Below are 23,409 nucleotides of genomic sequence, written 5' to 3'. Positions count from 1 at the left end.
TGAAGAAAGGATGGCTATCTTTTGGAGATCTTAACAGTTGCCTAATCGTTTCTGTAGGTTTAAAAGTCACTCTTATTCTATGAGGTTTGAGGAGTCTTTCAACCTTATTAGAAACTGTCCCCATGTATGGAATGACGATTGTACTAATATACTGTATGTTGTCTTGTCTTTGTGGGGGGGTCAGAGAAAAGTATCTTGTGGACGAGTCTCTGAGGGTAGCCCTTCAGGGTGAGGTTGTTAGATATCAGTGATAATTCATCTTGAAGATCTTCTTGATCTGTCAGAAGGCTTGCTTTTTTAGCATGCATACAATGCTAAATTTCTGAGAAATGTGGTGGGAGGAGCTAAAGTGCAAATAACGTCCTATTTGTAGGTTTTCATTACACCATACAATCAAATTCACTCTAGATCTTGAAAAAGATAACCAATTATCTTTTCTGGACACCCTAATTAAGAAGTAAACGAATGGTCATCTCAGCCTCTTAGTTTATCGAAAACCCACAAATACAGGACGTTATTTGCACTTTAGTTCCCCCTACCACATTTTTCAGAAACTTAGCATTGTACACATGCTAAAAAAGCGAGCCTTCCACATTACGACAGATCAACAAGATCTCCAAGATAAATTATCATTGATATCTAACAACCTCACCATGAATGGCTACCCTCGGAGACTCGTCCGAGGGTAGCCATTCATGGTGAGGTTGTTAGATATCAATTAGATATCAATCAGAGAGCCATTCATACTTTTCTCTGACCTCCAACAAAGATAACGAGACGACATACAGTATATTAGTGCAATCGCCATTCTATACGTGGGAGACAGTTTCTAATACGGTTGCAAGACTCCTCAAACCCCATAGAATAAGAGTGGCTTTTAAACCTACAGAAACGATTAGGCAACTGTTAAGATCTCCAAAAGATAGCCATCTTTTCTTCAAATATGCTGGAGTTTACAACATACCCTGCTCATGTAGTTTAAATTATATCGGCCAGACTTCAAGAAGCCTTGAGATTAGACAAAGGGAACACATCGGACACGTCAATAATAACAGAGAAGAAAAATCGGGTCTATCTTCTTTTCATTTCTCAAGAACTAACCATATCATAGAATGGGAAAAAAGCTCCATTCCTTACATGGAGGAGGATTTCTGCTCCCGAATTATTAAAGAAGCACAACAGTTGCCCATTCTGTACAAAACCTTAACAGGAACCAAGGATTAATTTTGCCCAAGATCTGGAAGACCCTTATTAGATCTCTAAATACAAGAACTAAATTATAGTGCCAATTATAGAACGTTCCTAAATAACAATGTGAGATCATGCATGCGCTTTGCATGCATTGTACACGTTCTGTTTTGTCAAATATAATTGGAATCGGTTGATTTATAGTTTGTAACAGTTTTTAGCTTTAAGTGCCTTATATCAGTTATGTACCATGAAGATGCCAACAGCTTCAGTTGGTGAAACTAGTTGGTATAACCTATTTGTTTCCAAAATATACTTGATCAGTAAATCCCAATAGAAGTCATTTCCATAGTTTTCGTGGTCAAGAAAATACGTTTTAACATTCTTACATAACTTTCAGGGATGGCCTCTGGTTCTTTCCATCTTGCCTTCTACTCTTTTTATAATCCCCTCTAGATTAATCAGATAAAATCCCCTCACTAACATAAATGTCTCTATCATATAACCTCTTTTCCTCCAATCCACCAAATTCTGCAATCTACATTCCTTCAACCTCTCTCTCTCTAGTCAACATTCCAGAGTGCTGATATTGTCTAAGTCACTTATCTCTGGACCCTCTTCAATGTTTCCACATCACAATGAAAACCAGGTGACCAAATATGAGTACAATAGTCCAAATGTGGTCTGACCGTGCTTTCTTCTGTAACACAACCACCTCCTTATCTCTATATGTTAGTGTACTTCTTTTCATAACAGGACTACGATATGCAGTCTTTGCAATATGCCCTCTAAACTTTGCTCTACTGTCAATCATCACTCCTAAATCTCTAATCTCATCCATTTTCTGCAGTATGGCACCATCAATATAGTACACAGCCTTATATTTCTGCACTCCAACCTGCAACAGCTTGCACTTATTATATTAAAACTACAACCACCCCCCACCTTCTTCTTCCAAGTCAAAAGTATATTCAAATCTTCCTTAAGGGAATTAACATCAGCAGTGCTACTTATAATTCTCCCGAACTTTGAATCATCAGCAAACAACTGACGATCTCCAATCTGTTGATATGATATATTAGTTTAGTGGTTAGTAGTTGGAAGGGGATCAATCGTCGATGATGTTGGCACATTCCCCCTCGATGAGTCTTTGGACTCCCTGGAGGTGTCACATAATAATAATAATAATATATCATTTACAAACAAATGAAACATTGGGAAGGGTGGGCCCAAGAACAGAATGCAACTGGTTACCCTTCTGTTTTAAGACAATGCTCATACTGTTTCATATTATTCATATAAAGGTTGAATAGTAGTGGTTCCAGCATTGAGCTCTGTGGAACCCCCCCCACTTCTCACCTTCCTCTTCCTTGATACTGTAGTCCCCCATCCCTCAATACTAATTCCTCAATGTTATTCTAATTATGCACCTTTGAACTTTCATATTGAAATTCACTATAGATTATCATATAAATAATTTTAAAATATACACTTATGTAAGAAAGGGTGTCATATTTAACGAACAAAGAAAGAACTTTTTTTATGTGTTTAGTGTAATTCATTTCAAGGATTAGGGAATGATTATATTTGAATGGATGAAGAAAATAGAGAAAAATAATCCATAAGTTTATTTTGAATACATAAAGTGCATTAAAAAAATTCTAAAGCAATTCGCATGTTAAAAATAAAATTTAAAAACACAGTTCATTATATTACCTACCAAGGCTGTCACTTCCTTTCTTTATTTTAGCTGTCCGTTCAAGTACTTCAGGGAATGGTGCTATAATATGATGCAAATGATTATCATCATCATCACTGGATGGTAGCTGGACACTGCCCTGAAATTATAGGAAGACTCTTTTAATCAAGCATATTGATAAGCATATCAATTAAAAAAGTATACAGGTTTAAAATTTAAGTCTGAGTAAAAAGTCAAATGCAGTTACAAGAACTATAAGTAATAACACCAAAATTGACACAAGAAGATAAATAGGACATGTTATCTGACCAGCTGTTGCCATTATCCAAAAATAGCACAAACTGAAATTAGGAATTTTACAGGATGATGGAAAGGGCCAGTGCACAGAATGTGATTATCATGAAATATTTTGTTTCAGAGAGCAACTGCAGCTTAGGGCCTTCCACAGAGACAAATAAAGTAAAACTTACTCAAAAGATGGTAACAGATGCTTCTAAGACTGGGTTTATTGTAATTAACATATATACAAAATAATACCACCTAGTTTTACCATCGAAATATCTGATAGCTTCATCAGGGTATATCAAAAAGGACATTAATGATATAAATTAATAAGCTAAATTCCTAAATAATATAAATTACACAAAATATTGTATTGTAATTAACATATATATTTTAATTATATATGTTAATTACCATATTGTTAACATGTCAAACCACACTATTTTCAAACATTAAAAATAGTATTTTAGGATTAGGGACCATGAGTTGGCAGCACTTGTTGAGCTGTCTCTTCACTGCATGCTGATTAAATTACAAAGACAGGGCTAAAATAGCCTTGCCTACTCCCTATATGGGAATAAAAGGCATTAGCCTGATTTTTTTTATTTTTTTTATTGTATTGCCAACTTTACATTTGCTACTTTAATCTATGTCAATAAAGAATTTAACATTTATAATCTCACTGGGAGAAATTAGGAAGTTTTTGCTATAGAAAAAATTAAATGCAAGGTTATTACTTTGAATTATCAAGAAACATTCAGTTTCCAAGCACGAAACACATACAAGAAAAAGCAGTTTCACTTTACTATGGAAAAGAATCTGTTCAACCAGATATTAATTAAATAAAGAAGAACAGAATAAGCTATGATTTTAAAGTGTTCATAATCAGTATTACAGACACTCTTTGAAAACACAATATCCAGTATGATCATCAGAAGACAACTTAATCAACAAATCTTTAGAGCCTGACAGAAATATATAAACCTTTCAAATTATTCACTAAATCCTATGAAACAACCATTCTAACAAAAGATGTGGAGCTAGTAATTGTTTTGATAATATTGATATGATGCCAAAAATCAATATACAGTCAACCCTCACTTAACATGACTAATTGATTCTGGGAAAAGTGATGTTAACTGAAAATGACTTCAAATAAATTACATGTTCAATGGGATTTTAGGTAATCCATGTCAGAGACTGAGAAGTAAAATTTATTGTCCCCAAAGCTATTAATATAAGGCTTTAGAAATGTCTAAGTTCGTAACTAATGTTTTTATGCATGTTAATTAAAATATATTATACATATGAAGTGAATAATAAACATATAACAATAATAAAAAGCTTTATTTATCTTGGTCTTGTACATTCTAAGCTTGACGTGATAAAGGGGTGAGGTGAGGAGAAGAATTAGTGCTGGTAAGAAGCGTCTCCCACAAAAGTGTCAGGGAGTTGTTCTATGTACTGCACCACTTCTTCTGCAGGAGGAATCTCTGTGGTGACAAAGCTTTCTTCTGTTGAGGTTGAAGGAGAATCTCTTGCCAGAGGTTTGAAGAAACTGTGTAGAGTGTTCTGTTTTCTGCTCTCATTCAATAGTTCAAAATAAAAAAATAAAATAAAATAAAATAAAATAAAAAAAATAGGCTCTTCAAAGGAGCAGATGATTAACTCTATCCTATGTCAGAATAGAAAGCTACGATCTCCTTAACTCCCTCCCAATATTCCAGGAAATGTTTCATCTGTGAAGTAGAGACAGTCACTCTCTTCCAGTAAACCCCAAGATAAGCCTTTGTAATGTTCTTCTGCCTGAAAATCTTTGGATTTTTTGAATGATAAACAAGCATATGCTTGATTTTAAGGCCTCCAGAGGCATTCCCACAAACAGAACAGAACAGAACAGAGTAAAGTGGTCTTTCATGGCTTGTTGCCTGCTAGTTTGGACTACTATGTCCTTCTTGGCAACTTCTTCCAGAAGATACCTGTTTCATCCAAATTGAAGACCTGCTGTGGAAGATAGCCCTCCACAAGTTCTGAAAACTAAGTTTTAAATTCATCTCTGCTATCTCTTGGCCAACATTGGCAGCCTTCCCATGTCTCAACACTTTTAATACCCAACCTCTTTTGAAACCTTTCGAAGTTAAAAATAGTCCTTGCCTTTTCACAAATAAAGACCTGAGAAACAGAATCACCTCTCATTTGCTTTTCTCTAATCTACATTTACAGCAGTCTTTCCATTTCAACAACTGTTCCTCTCTCTTTAAAAAGTCTAGTTGAGGAATCTGTCACTTGCATCTTTTCCAGCACCTACAGTGATCTTAGCCATGCCATATTTTTCACAAATTAACTTGAAACTAAGTCGTCCTTAATTATGATATTTTATTATTGCTTGTTTTGTGGCTAAACTGATGGCCTTTCTTGGTGTTTTACCTGAAGAACCAGCTTTCAAAGACAGATCTCTTAGGAGCCATTTAATTTTTGAGGGTTAAATTTTATGAGTCTTTCTTAATAATAACATAAAATTAAATTAACTTACTACAGTATGTGCAGTGGTGAAATAAACACAAGTTGCACTATGCTACCTCTGCCACCCAAAAAATATAAAAATGAAGTCAAAAGGTACTATACACAACCAAATGACAAAATGCCTGGAGAACAACTGAGTGGACAGTGGTGTTCCATGCCTACCTCAACCAGTCACCATGCAGACCTCATGGGAGCATTACATGAGTGATGCATGATGGTAAACAGATTAGGTGATGAAAAACAAACATGTAAGCCAATGGAAGGTTTGACATTAAACAAAAAGAACTGAGACACTAAACAAAAGAAATCAAGGTTCGACTGTAGTGGCCACTTTTTTAAGAAGGGCACACAACTGACAAACATAATATACTGTGCAGATAGGATTAACTGTCCTATCAGAGCATTAATTGGTTTAAAAATTAAGAAACTTACTTGATCATGAGAAACCATCAAGCCCCACAAGCAATGATGAGAGATGGTATATTTGAGGACATGTATATATTTGAAAATGTATTTGATTTTGGCTGTGAGTGAGGATGAATTTTTGAGCATTAATTAATTCTGTTAGGATAACGATTTTTTTTTTTTTTTCTATTATAAGACTGATATGAGGAAAAATGTAAGCAATTCCAATGTTGGTGGGTTAGATTTAATTTACATAATATAATCCAGAAATTTAAATTTCTGGATTATACATACATACCACATACTGGTCTGGATTTCTAGTTTTGTAATAGCAGTTAGAAAAAAATTTTGTATGAAAAATGCAGGATCCATCTGATTAGAATGAATTCTAATCATTTTTTGCAATGCATTTACAGTTTTTGAAGGTTGGAAATGCAAAATCAGTTCATAGCCCTTACATTCCAAATTTTAAAAAAATGTGATATATAGCAGAGCTAAGAGAGATTACTGATAGAGAAGATGATAACTGAACTAACAGAAAGGTTGCCAAATATTAATTCATTTTTTTCTTAATAAAACTTCATTTACTCTGGAATTTATACTTAAAAATACACTTTATCAACATTTTCAACTGAAACAATACAATTTAGAAACTATAAAGCATATGTTTATATATTAATATTTGGGGAGAAGTTGTTCCTTCCCCCCTCTCAAAGGCCAAACATGCTAAATTTAGTACATAAACAAGATGAACATGATTCATACACAAAAGCAAAAAAAAAAAAAAAAAAAGTAATATCTACTAAAATACTTCTGTGAAAGGAGTAAATGAATATTTAAGCTTAGGTGCTAGCTAACATTCATGTTATACTTTAATGGAATATTTTACAGCACAAAGAGAAATAATTAAATAACAGGTTTAATAGATTTCAATATTTTGTCTCAGTCACAGAAACATCATCAGAAATACAATGTTAAAATTTTAATAACACACAAAAACAGACAAGAAACAATAAGTGGAAGAAATGAGAGAATAAATAAAGACTAAAGTCCTATGAAATATCCAGATATCTTCATGTAATCCAAAGGATCATACAGATCAGATTTTTTTTTTAGATTTTGAAGCTCATATCCAGATAACTAACCATAATGCCATTTTATTAGTTATCCATCCAGATAACTAACCGTGCAGTATAGTATTTGCATACTGTACTGCATGAATTTATAACACTGAATGGAAAAAAACATTTTTTTGAAAAAAAATCTTCCATTTTTTAAAAAAAAAATTACATTTTTGTAAAATCTACATTTTACAAAAATTTAGCCTTTCACCATGCAGTACATTATTATTATTATTACATGACACCTTCAAGGAGACCAGAGACTCATTGTGGGAGGGAATCATGGAGAACAAGGAAGAAAAATGTTTTCAACAAATAATATTATTATAAAGGATACACTGGAAGGAATGACACATGCAAAGAGATTATATATACTTCAATATATTAATTTTATTCTATACTTTTTTGCAAGGGGGGGTACACTTTTCTTAGGTTTCATAGACATAACACTGATGTCTGAAGAATGCTAAACAGAATTTTTGCTGAATGGTTCATATTAAGGTCACACATATGCACTGAAACAAAGGTTTTAAACATATTTCAACTTATAAATCTTATATTTCCTTCATGTTGCTCAAAAAAATTATACCTAGTGCGATTTTATATATGTAAATATAACATTTTAAGCTGTCCAACTAAGAATGCACTGTTATTCGGTAATAACTTAAATCTGTGGACAAAATAGCAAACCTCTATACCCACTAGCAGTAAGGAACAGAAGGGAAACTATTCATGGATTCAAGAGAAAACAAAGCTCATCCTACACTGGTATTATGAGTAACTGTCATTTAATTTAAATGCACTTTTAATACAATATCACAAATAAAGCACAGTCGGCAGCAGCTTATCTCCTGCACAGAACAAAATGATTCACTTCTGGAACAGATGCCATTGTCTTGAGAATGCCAGATAAATATCATTTAAATTTCAGCAAATTGTCATATTTTATTTTCTCAAATTGTAAGTGAGGACAACATTTCAACTCTCAAAAACCAAGGCTCTGGATTTTAATCCAACTGCTACATAGGTGTTTGTCAAAATCTGGTGGACAGTTTTTGTCACCTAGTATGAGATCATCATTCCACTTACTGGAGGCCTAAAGTGGCTTGAAAAGTTTCCATATTAGGCCTCTACAGCTTGGTTCCTTATCTAACCATTAACCTACTCAGAGTAATAATGTTGCACATGTTATCAGCCTTTCATCAGTGGGACTGACATTTAAAAAAAATAAATAAAGTACAGTCTGCAGCAGCTTATCTCCTGCACAGAACAAAATGTTTCACTTCTGGAAGAGATGTCATTCTCACTGTCTTAATCTACCATTTAGGCTTTTTAAGAAGCTGAGGGTAGTATGATAAATGGCAGTCTACATAGAAGCTGAAGGTACAATAAAGGAGATAAGAAAATTCAAAGAAAAGTTATGCATGTGTATCTTCCTGCAATGAGTATCCCTGACTGCATGGCAATCCTGTGATAATTACATTATTTCACTGGCTTTGAAAAAAAAAAAAAGCTAAAGACAACTGGATGATTCCATAAATACACTATCTATATTACTGATTATAGGTTTTATAATATATGAATATTCTTCCCTAGTACTGTATGAAAATACAGTACAAAAAAGTCATACATGTGAAGCTATTAAAGCATCAGCACAGTAGTTATTAAAGCCAGGTTTTATAATCCGGACTTAATTAAAACACACACAAAAGAAAATTTTGGTTACTTTGGGGGGGGGGGTGAATGAATCTTTAAAAAAAAAAAAGTATTGCAAAAGCTACAGTAAGGCACATTTTCCATGTCTTACAATTAATTATAAATATTTACATTTGAAAATATGCATAAGACCATGAAGTTCATAAAGGTCGCCGCAATGTTTAATCTTGCATTTTCATGTAAAAATGCTATATAAAACATCCAACAACATTCATCCAACGTTCGGCCTTATACGATTAATTTATAAAATCCAGATTTGTGCAGCAGATCACTTAAACGCATTAAAATATTTCAGGTTGTAGCTTTAAAATATTGCCTAACGTATTATAACATACAACCACATTTTTTTGAAGTATGGATTCCGAATGTATTCACTTCCAAAGCAAAGGAAGCAACTGAAGAGAGAGAGAGCACAGCAACCCACAAGTAGCAAATCTACTTCCGGCGCTTTCATATGTTGATGTGCGTGCTTTCTCGGGTTCCGGCGATGCGCCGCTTTCACTCATCCCTCGTTAGTTCACGAGGAAGGGAGGGAAAAGAAAGGGGTAAAAAAATGAGCAAACTTCATACTATGTACTGTATGTATATTGAAATCAGCACCATAACTGTGAAGAATCGAGCGAACACCCTACGTTGGCCACAGATTTTGTAATAAATTACAAAAATATAACAAATCAAACGCATTATTATTATTTTACCTATTAATATTAATTAGTAGTGTATTGTTCTTGAAAAAGCAATCTCTGAATAAAATTCAAAAAATAAATTCTCCTCGCAACCGAACAGAGCGCATAATTACCATTTTTTCTGGAGCTCAAAAATACATAGTTACAGGATACAGACTTCCGAAAACTGTATCAGAAACAAAAGATCAATAACAAACGTTTTAAATAAGTGGGCATGTTTGCGTCCTGGAAGGGAAAGGGAAGCGCTTACATCAGAAATTCTGACAAAGCATATAGAAAATGTGTAGGATACAATATTATTATGAACGCTGTATGAAAATCCATTCTTATAGTCCATGGACTTCACGTGTTCAATACAAGAATAATCAAACGTAATAGGCATATGCACCAAACTAGGAACAAGTAAGAATATAGATCTAATTCAAATGGTATTATTGTAGCAGTAGCGCACTCAGGATTTAATCTTGGGGGGGGGGGGGGGGGGGTAAAGAGACGATTTAAGAATACACACTACGCATCAGCAATGATCGCTAATTCATAAGTAGGATAGAAATAAAAGACACGGCACAACATAAATTAAAAAAAAAAAAAAAGAATTTTAATTAGGAAAAGATTTTTTTTCGAAAATTTTCTAGGTTTTTTTCTTTTTCTTTGGGGGGAAACCCTCCCCCCCATGGGTGCGCCACTGTATTGTAGTTAATAGAATAAACGATTACACAATTTATATATACTATGCAGAACCGTTGTTAGGGTATATGCCTGCCCTAAGCAAGTAAGCACTTGTTTAACGTCCTTAAATTCAAGAAAAATATGTAACATTAAATAGTGTTTTTTGGTTGAGATAGTGGATTACAACCTGATACTGTGAGAATGCTATTCACTAGTACAGCGAGGAATTCGGTGCATGGAGGATCGTCTCTCCCTAAGACTTAAAAAAAGAAAGAAAGAAAAAAAAATAATATATATATATATATATATATATATATATATTACATTTATTGTTAAAATTAAAAAAAAAAAAGATGTAGCAGCTCTAGCCTGGAAACACTAGTAATTATATTAATTTCTATATGATAAAACTGAAAGTATTTACATACTAAATTATAAATACAAAATATGAAATACTATAAATAAATAAATAAAAGTAAAATTTCTCATTTCGCGATCAACTCCTAAGAGAAATTTCAATTTCAACCTCATAATAATTGTGAAGTTCGTTCCGAAGGCCGTATTCATGGGTGTGCGAACTGTGCGGTGGCACAGGGCCCCGCAAAGTGCAAAAAATTGAAAAAAGAAAATGAATACTTTTTTAATTATTATATAAATTAATATTGTAATTATTATATAAAAATATTATTATATAGGTGGAGGTGGGAGGTAGATGGCGTTGATGGAGATGATTCGTAGCAGAGGTTCGGTGTAGTAGTTGAGACAGTTGTAGGTGTCCTCCCGCGATGAGTCTTCGGACTCCTTGGAGGTGTCACGAATAATAATAATAATTTTACAACCAACTATTTTTGTTATAGTAAGCGAAATAAGATCGTAGCGCTAGAGCAGTAGTATTTGAAACTACTCTAAGATATATAATATAACAATATCGTACAACATAGGGTTAAATAGGGAAAAATGCATTTTAAAACAGGTGTTTTTAATAATTTTAAGGAGTTTTTTTTTTTTTTTTAGTTTATGATTTTATGAACAAGTATATACACGTACTGTCATGGCAATTTTTTTTAATGTGACATTACTTGCAAAACATCTTAAAAAATATGGAGGACGTATAAAGAAAAAGGATGAGCGTTCCAATGAACAATATAAAGGTACAGGCAAAGAGAGTAACCTGTATGGTAAGGAAAGCCGAAGCTAATTATGAGAGGAAGCTAGCTGATGAATCCAAAAGAAACCCTAAAGAGTTCTTTCGCTATGTGGCTAGTAAAAGGAAGAATATCCATGGAAAGATTACTTTAAAAAGTGTTGATGGTAGGGAAATTACTGAAGCTAATCAAATAGTTGAGTTGCTTAGTGATCATTTCGCAAAAGTACCATCTTCGTAGTGATGGTGCAGTGCCAAATGTGCCATTGACCGATTAGAGTATAGAGATAGACGAAATTGAGGTGCTTAATATATTAAAGAACCTTAATGCTAACACTGCCATTGGGTTAGATGGCATATCGGCCCATGTGTTACGAGAATGTGCAAGAGAATTAGCAACTCCTCTAACCAGGATGTTTAATTTAAGCCTCAGTTCTGGTAAAGTGCCAATAGAGTGGAAAGAGGAGAAAATAGTTCCATTACACAAGGGAGGCTCAAAGACTGAGGTTGCAAATTATAGACCAATCAATATATCTGGAGTGATGGTTAAGATTTTGGAGGAATTGGTTAAAATTAGAATCCAGGACTGGGTTTTGTGAAGGGTAGGTCTTGCCTAAGTAACTTGCTTACTTTCTATAATAAAGTAACAGTGGAGTTGGATAAAGGAAATCCTTACTCAGTGATACTGCTTGACTTTGCAAAGGCTTTTGACAGGATTCCACATGGAACTCTGTTACATAAATTAGAGCAAATGGGTATGGATCCGAAGATTTGGATTAAAGGATCGCTGATGGACAGATATCAAAGAGTGGTTTACGGAGGAGCTGAGTCCAGGAAAAGGCAAGTCACTAGTGGTGTACCTCAGGGCTCGGTGCTTGGTCCTCTATTGTTTAATTTTTACATCAATGATATTGGAAATACCTTGAATGGGAATATCCACTTGTTTGCTGATGATGCAAAATTGGGAAGAGCGATAATCAATTCAAATGATGTAAATATTTTACAGGATGACTTAAATAGGCTGACGGTATGGACTGAGGTAAATGGCTGTCAGTTCAACGTGACTAGGTGTAAGGTGGTGCACTTCGGGAGGATGACATCGCATGCTGTTTACTATATTAACGGAACTGAACTGCAGGAAGTTGATGAGACAAGAGACTTGGGAGTTATTGTGGACAGAGAACTTGAGTTTAAAGGGCATATTGCAAAGATTGCCAAAACATCACATCAAATTACATGGTTGTTGAGGAACACACTAACAAGCAGGGATAGGGAAGTTATTGTTCCACTCTATAAGGCATTAATAAGGCCGCATTTGGACTATTGTGCACATATCTGGACGCCAGGATTTCTTGGTGATGCGGAAGTGGTGGAGAGGATTCAGAGGCGGGTTATAAAGATTGTTGCAGGTCTGTGGGATGTTCCCTATGAGGATAGATTGATGATCTGTGGGATCCAAAAACTAGCTGATAGACGTAGGAGAGGAGATATGATAGAGGTTTTTTAATTGTTAAATGGATTTTACACGATTGATACTGGTGATATTTTTAAGACCAGTGCAGGATGTGAGTGCAGGGCCATCCTAGAGAATGTGTAAGAGTGTGGTTAACAAGGGTGTTAGGACTAGATTTTTTACTTGGAGGGTTGTGAATGGGTGGAATGCTTTGCCAGAGGTGGTTGTGAATGCTTCAACTATGAATGAATTTAAGGAGAGGTATGACAGGTATTGCGTAAATAATGGTTAGTGTGTCACTGTCGGGTCTCCCGCGATGAGTCTTTTGACTCCATGGAGACACCGTTAAAATAATAATAATAATAATAATATATTTTGTGAACTGGTTTTAGGTTATCAGACATCAGAATTTTTCTTCAATAGCAGTTTTCAATCTATATTAGATTTATTTATTTTCTAATATGATCAATTTTAGATATATTTTATTTATCAGGCAAGTAATTTTGTTTTAATTTCTTAATTTATTTTATAATTAAATCTATCATATTTAATTCTAGAGTATGACTAGTCGTGAGAGAGATTATTATGGAAGAAAATACCCAAGTGGGCATGAAAAACGAAAGCGAAACCAAGGAAAAGAAGCGGCTGAAGAACGTCAAAGAAATTCACTGTTTAAATTTATGAAGTTGAACTCATATATTTGTTCAGATATATCAGTTGATAACGGGAGTTCTGAAATAACTACAAACAGTTCTTCGGCTTCAACATTAATTAATAATGAGAGTTCTGAAATACTCAAAGGAAATGGAGAACATGACGCCTTTGGTCAAACAATAAGTATTGAAGATCCTAAAACTGAGACACCAGAGGAAGGTGAACTATTTACTATTGATGATCCAGCAACATGGCCCAAAACTTTGAAGAGCAGAGAATATCAGGATTTGATAGCAGTATTGAGATTGCTAAAGAATTGTCAAATCTATTAGAAATAGAAATTAACTTTAAAGAAAGTCGAGTACGTCGAAGAAAAGTATTTTTTGATTACGAAACGCCTGATGAATCACACATAGGTGATAACAAAGATAATTTTAGGATAAATTTCTTTTTTGTAATTTTAGATACTGCTCTACAATCTGTCAAAAAAAGATTTAATAATTTCATTATCTTGTCCCAAAGGATTACACATTAACATGAAATGCATTAACCACACATAACGATGTTCATCAAGTGGCTTCAAAAGGTAATGATTATCTAACTCTTAGACTACTCACAGTAATTGTGTATTAAAGTTTAAGATCATTACTGGATGGGACTGATCATATATATATATATATATATATATATATATCATCATCATCAAATTCCTGCCATGTACCCTCAAGGGGTGTACAGGATATGACAGTTCTACATGAAAAAATTACATCATTACTAACTTCCCATCTACAATTTTCCTCCAAATCAGTCTGTTACTTGTCAAGACTCCAACATTATCAGATCTTATATTTCTATCGTCTAAGGCACTTTGTACCGTATCAATCCACCTATATCTTGGTCTTCCTCTGGGTCGTTTTCCTGCCAACCTGGCAGAGAACACTTCTTTTGCTAATCTTTCCTCTCCCATTCTATTTAAGTGACCATACCATCTAAGATTAGCTCTGCTAACGCATTCCTGGATGCTGACAATGTCAAGTTCTTTCCTAATATCCTCATTTTTAATATGATATTGCCAATGATGCCATCTGTTCACGCCTCTAATCTTTCTCAGGACTCTCATATCTGCGGTCTCTAGTCTTTGGTCAAGTGTTTTACTTCTGACCCAGCTCTCAGATCCATAAGTTAAAATTGGTTTGAACACTGTCTTGTATACAGCTAATTTAGTGTTCCGACTAATTTCTTTCTTATTCCATATGAATTTATTCAATTGACTTCCCACGATACCAGCTTTGCTGATTCTGTTGTCTATTTCTATATTTAGTTTACCATCTTCAGTAAAAATTGTGCCTAAGTAGCTGAAATGTTTTACTTGTTCCACAGGTTCTCCATTCACAACACAGTTGACATTTTCAATGATTCTGCCTATTTTCATTGTCTTTGTCTTTTTATCGCTGACCTTCATACCATATCTATTACAAGAGCTATTCAATTTAGTCAGAGAATCTTGCAGACTTGTAGCGGATTTATTTAGAAGTATAACATCATCCGCATAAAGCAAAGAGCTGACATTAACATCTCCAATTTTGATATCAGGTTTAATACCACATTCCTTCATAATGTGATCCATATAGATAATGAATAACAGAGGGGATAATGTACATCCTTGTCTCACACCAGATTTAACATTAAACCATCTTCCTGTACTTCCTTCAATTCTAACTGCTGACTCACAACTCAAATAAAGACTAAGTATTGCTTGATATAATGCCCCATTGACACCATATAACTGCAGCGTATTGAATAGCTTCTCTCTTGACACCTTGTCATATGCCTTTTCCAAATCGACAAAACTTAAATACAGATCTTTGTTATATTCCCATGCTTTCTCGACTATTTGTTGTAAAGTGAAGATCTGATCCTGACAGCCTCTATTTGGCCTGAATCCAGCTTGTTCTTCACCAAGCTTTTCTTCCCAACCGTTTCTCAAGTGTACTTGCATAGATCTTGCCAGGAACACTCAGTAGGGAAATACCTCTGTAATTCTCACATTCAGTTTTATTTCCCTTTTTATATATGGGTACTATGAGAGCTCTACTCCAATCATCGGGAATTCGTCCCTCTGTCCAGGCTTTCTGAACTAAATATATATATATATATTAGGATAACCAAGTAATTTTATAAACTTGGTTATTTTAACTCCTAATCCCAAGTATGCAAACAATTAAGTTTGCCCCTGAAACAAAGTTCAAGTCTAAAGATAGTACAACACCAGGTCAACTTATTGTAAAGGTGGGTAAAGCTCTGATCACTATGCTTAGTATTTTTCCATAATGTAAAGCACATCTCAATAGAAGATGTATACTGCAATGCATTATGGGTGAGGTCACTACCCAGACCGGTTTCAACCTTTTTTGAGGTATCCTCAGTGAGTAGCTAGACCATAAATACCAAGGTTTTAGTTATACGGAGCCTTATCACCTTTACCCATAGAAGTTGCAAACAAGGTGTTGTACCATCTTTAGACTTGAACTCTGTTTCAGGCGCAAACTTAATTGTTTGCATACTTGGGATTAGGAGTTAAAATAACCAAGTTTATAAAATTACTTGGTTATCCTAATATACAATATCCCCAAGTTAAAAAATTTATTACATCTATATCTCCTCCAGAGATTTTTATTAAAAATAAAAATACCTTGTTGCAACTTCTATAGGTAAAGGTGATAAGGCTCCGTATAACTAAAACCTTGGTATTTAGGGTCTAGCTACTCACTGAGGAGACCTCAAAAAAGGTTGAAACCGGTGTGGGTAGTGACCCCACCCATAATGCATTGCAGTATACATCTTCTATTGAGATGTGCTTTCCATTATGGGACTAAGAATAGTGATCAGAGCTTTACCCACCTTTACAATGAGTTGACTTGGTGTTGTGCCATCTTTAGACTTGAACTTTGTTTCAGGCGCAAACTTAATTGTTTGCATACTTGGGATTAGGAGTTAAAATAACCAACTTTATAAAATTACTTGGTTATCCTAATATACAATATCCCCAAGTTAAAAAATTTATTATATATATATATATATATATATACACAGAGAGAGAGAGAGAGACAGTTAACTGCGCATGCGCGACCAAGTGCTATATATGCACTGGACCAATACAGTACTATGATCTCCTTTAAAACTATCGGTTAAGAATAACATATTGCTACTATTGAAGTCAATTTAAATTTATGCTATCCAAGCGCTTGGCTAAAATTTGTCTTTCCCCCCTTATTTATTATTCCATACCACTATTTCTATTTAGAAATAGTGGTGTGAATCTTACCATGCAGCTTTACTAAAAACAAAAGCTATGTTTTCAGAAAAACATAGTCATATCTGTCTCTGTCACTCTCTCAATAAACGAAACACGTCGGTGTGTGTGTGTGTGTGTGAGAGAGAGAGATCCAAATAAACCAACGTAGTAGTTGGTTGGTCAGATGATGGATGATACAACTAAAGCTACGGGACCAGTGTATTATTGTCTTATAATTACGGTGTTCTCCGGCCATTTTTTTTTTTCCTAGGCGAAAAAGATCCAAGTTTCCAGAGAGGAAACCCCTAACTGACCATCAGTTGAAAATGAAAAACCCTTATAAAGATTTCTTCCCTAGACACGATTCGAATCAAGATCTTTTCGATCAAATAACGTCTTCCTCGCGATTTCACTATGAAGCACTGCTCCAGAACAGAATATCAAGGAACAAAAAGTCACGGGTAATAGGCAGGGCCGGTTTTATCATTAGGCGAACCTAAGCAATCGCCTAGAGGCACTTAATTAAAAAAAAAAAAATCAGCACTTGCTAGCCGCCTTCTTCACTACGTACCGATTAATTAGTGATAGCCTTGGGCCAGCTATCTCTGATTGGCTACCAGTGGAGATTGAACTGCCCACTCAGTCTCCAAAAGTTAGATGGGGCTAAACGGGAACAAATAGTCGCTAATTTAATTTTTCATAATTTTTGTATTTAAAATATAATAATTTTCTTGCTATACGGATATTAGGAGTAATCATATATATGTGTGTGTATTGGTTTTGATTGATAATTTTTTTAATGTTAATCATGATATTATTTTTTATAAATATCCGCATGTGTACGTGTGCTTGTGTGAGTATGACAAAATATATACAGAGAGACAATGTATATGGCATCAGATACTCTCGAACCGGCTGGTAACAGGGAAGAACGGCACCTGCAAATTGTATAAACTACGAAGAAAACAAGCAAAGAATTTAATTTCTTACCAATCAAGAGTCACTCTAAATCTTCAGCCAAATACTACCGAGAATCGCCAAAACCTGCCATTTAGCAACTAGGTTCTATATTCCAACTGATGTAACTTCGGTTCCAGTTGTAAATCAAAAATCTCTAACTTGTATTCGACAGAAATATGCAAAAGTACCAGTGTATTATTGTCTTATAATACACAGTTATTAAACACCTGCTAAATTTTGTGCAATAAATTCAATCAGTGAAAGAACTGGAGCACTCCGAAAGTAATAAGACTTGTAATGAATAATGCGATGAGTCTCAGGACTGCATGGAGATACCGTAAAATAATAACTTGTTGAGGCATTTTCTACGTACATGCCTCTACAAGTTATTATTCAACAGTTTCGGAACGAAATGGAAATATGGTCGTTTCATACGTTATGTTAAGGTGTCTGGAGAATTTCGGTACAATAAATAAAAAAAAAAAAAACACGAGGATTGAAATTACGGTTGAAGGCCAGTACATTAACTGCATTTTCTTCGGCCAGTCTGTCTCGTGAAATGAAATACAGAAGCTTCCACAAAAAAAAAAAAAAAAAAAATTTCATCTCCAGATGAGATCCGCCAAGTCAACTACAAAGCCCTTAAAAGGTTCCTGCATGCTAGCGGAATTCGAACTCAGTTCGGAGTAAAGGATAAATCTCGCGATGCCCTGAAAATGCAGCGCGCGCTTCATCAAAATGGAGGGAGCTAGTCTGTATTGGGGGGGGGGGGGTGCAAAAGACACTTCATCGTTGATCGATTTGGACCATTTATTCGTTGAATGATTTACGAACAACTTCCGTACAAATTGCAGCTAACCCCCTGAGGACACAGGAGGTTAGCTGCAATTTGATTAATTACAGTATTGTTTTAATTATTGATAATGTAAATTCTCTTTTAAAATTAGAGTGTGAACAACGTCACTAATGAAAGCAATGCAAGCCAAGTAGGTGCTTTTAAATTGTTGCTAACCATTCTATTTAACTTTAGAAGATTATAATACACAATATTCACCGGTTGCTTGATCAACCACGGTACTTTGTAATAACGTTCGTTGCGACGATTTTAATGTACTGATCAAACACTATTTGCAACAGTCGGCTGGCGATAATAATAATACCGATGTTGAAAAGTTAGTTATTAAACCCCAGAAATTGCTTTTACTTTTATAGGTTTTAAACCGATAAAATCCATCTAAACTTGACCCCATGTTTTGAAAAATAATACAAAAATTAAATCCGGTGGGTCCCAAACATGATGTCGCGAGATTTTTCTTAACTAAAATTCTTCATATGTGCGTGTATAAAACAGAAACATTTATAAAGTAGAAATTTTTATAAATGCTTTTTCACCAAAGCAATACTAACCGAAGAAATCGAAAGACAAAAACACCACATTAAAAATAGCCCAATGAAAAACCAGTTAAAGGTGAGAAAATAAACGTGTTGCTGTCTTTCATTACAGTGATAAGGAGGAAACAAAAAATAATAATAATAATAAGAATAATAATAAAGATTTGAATTAACGAATTTGCTATATAAGTGGCTCAGTATAAGGATGTTCCATACAGAAAAGGCTGTATAAGGATGTTCCATACAGAAACCAGATCTTATTTCCTGGTTTCCGAAATGATGCAGATATACAGTGGACAAGGTGCAAAATAAAGCGCTAAAGATGATATTGGGACGGTGGAATGTAGGTGATGAGCAACAGATAGAGAATGTGTAGATTATAGGCACTAGGAAACAAGAGGTTGATCACAAACTTCAGAAAGGGTTATACCAGCAGAGAGATTTTTTTATGGAGGATGGGACATCGATGGAAGTTGAGAATAAATACAATCAAGAAAGGGATGTGAACTAACTTTTTCTCTCACAGCGATGTGTGATTAGAAAGCCTTATTTTTGTAGGTGGTGAGGCAGTGTGAATGAATTAAAAAAAAAAGTATAATAGCTGGAGTGAGTAATAATAATATTATTATTAAAGATTCCTCTCGTCACAAGTATCGAACGCAGGTCTGTTCTTTCAATTGCGCTACGGAGGCAATAATGTGGCCTCTCTTCTTGATGGGTACCTGAAGTTCTCTATTAATAATATACACCACTTGAAAAGAAGTCAACGGACACCATAGTGTGAGGAACAAACAGCCATGACGCCCACCTTAATAAGATGCAGAGCCTCTTTTGTTGCGATGAGTGCAGCAATCATAAGGGGAATGTTTCTTTCCAAAAGTAGTACACAATAGTGATCAACGGGAATTTGGGGCCAGTCTTACTGTAAGCATGTAATGAGCGGACATCTCTTGACCTCACCCGACGCTCCAATTCATCTCACAGATGTTCGAAAGGGTTGAGATCAAGGCTCTGTGAAGGCCAGTCAAGTGTGGTCACGTTCATGTCCATAGATCACGCAGTTACAACAGCAGCCTTATGACAAAGTGCATTGTCTTGCTGAAAGAGACAATGGTTAGTTCCGTAGAAACGCCACAAAGTAGGAAGCACTGCGTTGTCCAGATACCTCTCGGAGTTCAATGTTCGTGGCACCACGAACATGTTGTGAGCCTCTGTTCTGAATCTTTTTGTGCAGCTTCGTGTTCGAGTCGATTCCTGGAACTCTGCATTCAGCGTGTTGGCCGATGAATGGCGGTTTTTAAATATCCGTCGTAGCACCCTACATTCGCATTCGGTGAGTGTGGTGGGTCGTTCACTGCGGATAGCTTCCATCTCATTATGATATCATCACTGTTTGTTAAGCTGGGATGGCCCAATTTATCAACAATTTGCCGAACAGATAGGCCTGAAACAAGCATAATATTATGGAAACCATAATAGTATACCTTAAAATTACAACACTTAACTGCCCGTGTTTAAACACTCACTACTAATTAAATCACAAAACAATACAGTTAATTATAATATTGAGCACATTAGTATTAAAGCTACAGCGTCATAGCCGCAGGTCCGGACGAGAAATTCATTAATTTATTCAATAGGCTTTAGATCTAATATTGCAAGAAGTATTGAATGGTCTCATTCCTTCGCGCAGTGTCGTAACTATCATTTACTGCTCCACTTAAGCTTTCTTTAGGAATTTTGGTTCTCTGGGAGAATTCAAGATTCATCTGAATCCTTGGTGTAGTTATGCCACTGGTGTCGACCTTTATTAGATGTAAAATAAAGCAAGTGAATATATATGAGTTGCACGAGAACTCGGAAATATCAGTAATGGCCCATGTTCCCACAACATAAAATAGGAATGTTGATTCGATTCTCGTTTTAACTCGTCTAGAATGAATCTCTTCAAATTCGTTGTGATTCGCAAGTTTTGGGAAACTATTATCCTTAAATTCGTAATTTATGGAGTTTAGACCAGTTGTAATATCTATCACAAATGCATATTAAAGAAGTAATTAATAGTGCATGATTTTCACACCAGCTTTCCCTTTCTTGTCAATTGAAAGATAAATCCTAAAGCAAAATTAATCTTGTGGGTCATAGCAGTGCATAACACTTTATCTCTCTCCTCATTTATTCACATGCACTTTAGATGGGTTTCGTACACAAATTGCGTGATGCTCTTTTTTCAGATCCTTTCTCCTTTATCACAAAACTTCATACATAATACAAAGACCTCCTACCCTATTTGCACATAGATTGATTACCCTTCTACAGTTCAGAGGTGCAACTCAGTAAATAAAATACAGTTGTGATTGTGTTGAAATACTGAAGCCAGTGATGTCGAGGTACAAAAAAAAAAAAAAAAAAAATGGCTCAAGCTGTTTTTCAGCTGCGCTTCGGGGACATAAAATCACACCTTTATACTTCGATTCGACATACTCGTATTCTAGAAATTCTGAGTCGAAAGTTGAGTACTTTCTTCTTGATGAAATTTATGAGGAGAGTGAGCTCAATGTAAAACAGAAATATGATACACCCAGTCATAAATTCGATTCCCTTTGGGCTGTATCTGTAGATTCAATTCGGAAAAAGTCCTCATTTACCAGAAAAAAGCAATCTTACTGTCTGATTCGCGCAGCAGATTCCAGATTTTACGTGTGACATATGAAGGGAAGGAGGGGAAGAGAGAGAACCAAAAAAATCGTCCTTGTGGACGACTTTTTTAGTCCCCTCACCCGTCATGAAATGCCAGGGCTTCAGCGTTAAAATTTCGATGTATAACTATTATTTCTATTGGATGATTACAAAAATCCATTTGGAATCCTAAGATAACTGAATCCAGCTTATATTCAATTTTTTTTTTTTATTATTATTAAAACGTTTAAGCAATGCATTTCCATTCCGAAAAGTATATTTCCCAGAACTAAGATAACACTGTATAATAATTTTCTCAGCGATTTAGCTACAGCACACCACTAAAGTATGTTTCGTAAAATATGTTTAAAAATAGGCATTTTCGTTCCCCACCCCCCACTTAACTTGTTGCCCACGCGAGTACATACATGCACGAAAAAAAATTGTCACGGTTGTTTGTATTAAAACTTTTTTTTTTTGGCCTGATACCGGCTCAATTCGGTATTGTACTACGATGATTAACACATGTAATTAGCTAAGCATATAAGTTAACTAATTATGGTAATTTGCACTTTTTTTCAAAAATCTTTGCTTTGATTAAAGGGAAATAATAATATGGCAACTAATTAAAATATGTGACTAAAATAGCACATCAGTGAACACGTTAGTGTTAAATTCTAGTTGGCAGTGCTTGAAACACTTACCACATGAAGTCCAGAAAAGACAGCAAGAAAGTAATGGCTTGAATCTTAACTTATTCTTAATTAGCAAGTTTCGCAGTGGCTAATTAAATAGAGTTAACAATGTTCAAATGAAGAGTCGCAAGTTTGGCTCTCGTCACAACGAGCGAAATCTTTTTTGTTTTTTTCCCCAACTTGGAGCGAGTTAGCCGATCTCATACATAGGTAGCAGTTTTTTCCTCCAGCACACATGCAAATCGGCCAGAGACCGCACGTAATTAAGAGAGAAAAAATATTATTGGTGGACGGTGGATTGCAGACACAGTCTTTTTTAGAGGAGATTACATTGTTGGTTGTGTGCCTTCCCACGATGAGTCCTTGGATTCTTTGGAGTTGCGATAAAAATGCTTTCGTCTGAAACGTAAAAAAAATTTCATGAGATCGAGGGCTGATGAAAATGCAAATCATCAAAATGAGTTGCCTTGGTAATGAATTGCTTAAAAGACAAGCTCTCCCTGCAGACCGTAAGTTTGAAACATCAGGTACGCCAGTATAACCTAATTAAAAGCACTAATAAAAGGCAAATACACGAGCTCATAAATAGCGTTTATATCTTTTGAGAAGCAATATCAAGCCAATTCATGTCGAAGGTGTTTATTTTCAAAGCTTTCCATCACTATTGAAAGGATGTCAAATAATGGATATTTATTATACGCGAATTATTTTCTATTCAGACTGTTTTTAATTCCATCTTTATATATTCCCAAGGAATATCAGAATGTGCTATCAGTAAATATTACAACTGTCAAAAGTATGCTGGCGAAGCTATTAAGTAATGTTACTGTACAGCAAATCAAGATCGC

The 23,409-nt window shown here is 34.9% G+C and overlaps 1 protein-coding gene across 3 annotated transcripts in view; it reads right to left on the bottom strand.

Annotated features, from left to right (window-relative positions):
- LOC150096712 (multiple PDZ domain protein-like) overlaps positions 1-23,409 on the bottom strand; it is a 1,501,001-nt gene that overhangs the window by 615,725 nt on the left and 861,867 nt on the right. For all 3 annotated transcript variants that reach the window (XM_090408593.1, XM_090408594.1, XM_090408595.1), the window contains one exon: positions 2,909-3,026. In XM_090408593.1, the coding sequence (XP_090264719.1) occupies positions 2,909-3,026 (118 nt within the window). The remainder of the gene's footprint in view (positions 1-2,908; positions 3,027-23,409) is intronic.

Source organism: Typopeltis vanoorti, chromosome 18, assembly GCF_054136105.1.
Source record: "Typopeltis vanoorti isolate ZY-2024b chromosome 18, IOZ_Tvanoo_1.0, whole genome shotgun sequence".
NCBI lineage: Eukaryota > Metazoa > Arthropoda > Arachnida > Uropygi > Thelyphonidae > Typopeltis > Typopeltis vanoorti.
The sequence above is the reverse complement of the archived record's forward strand: the minus strand, read 5'-3'. Positions and strand labels throughout refer to the sequence as shown.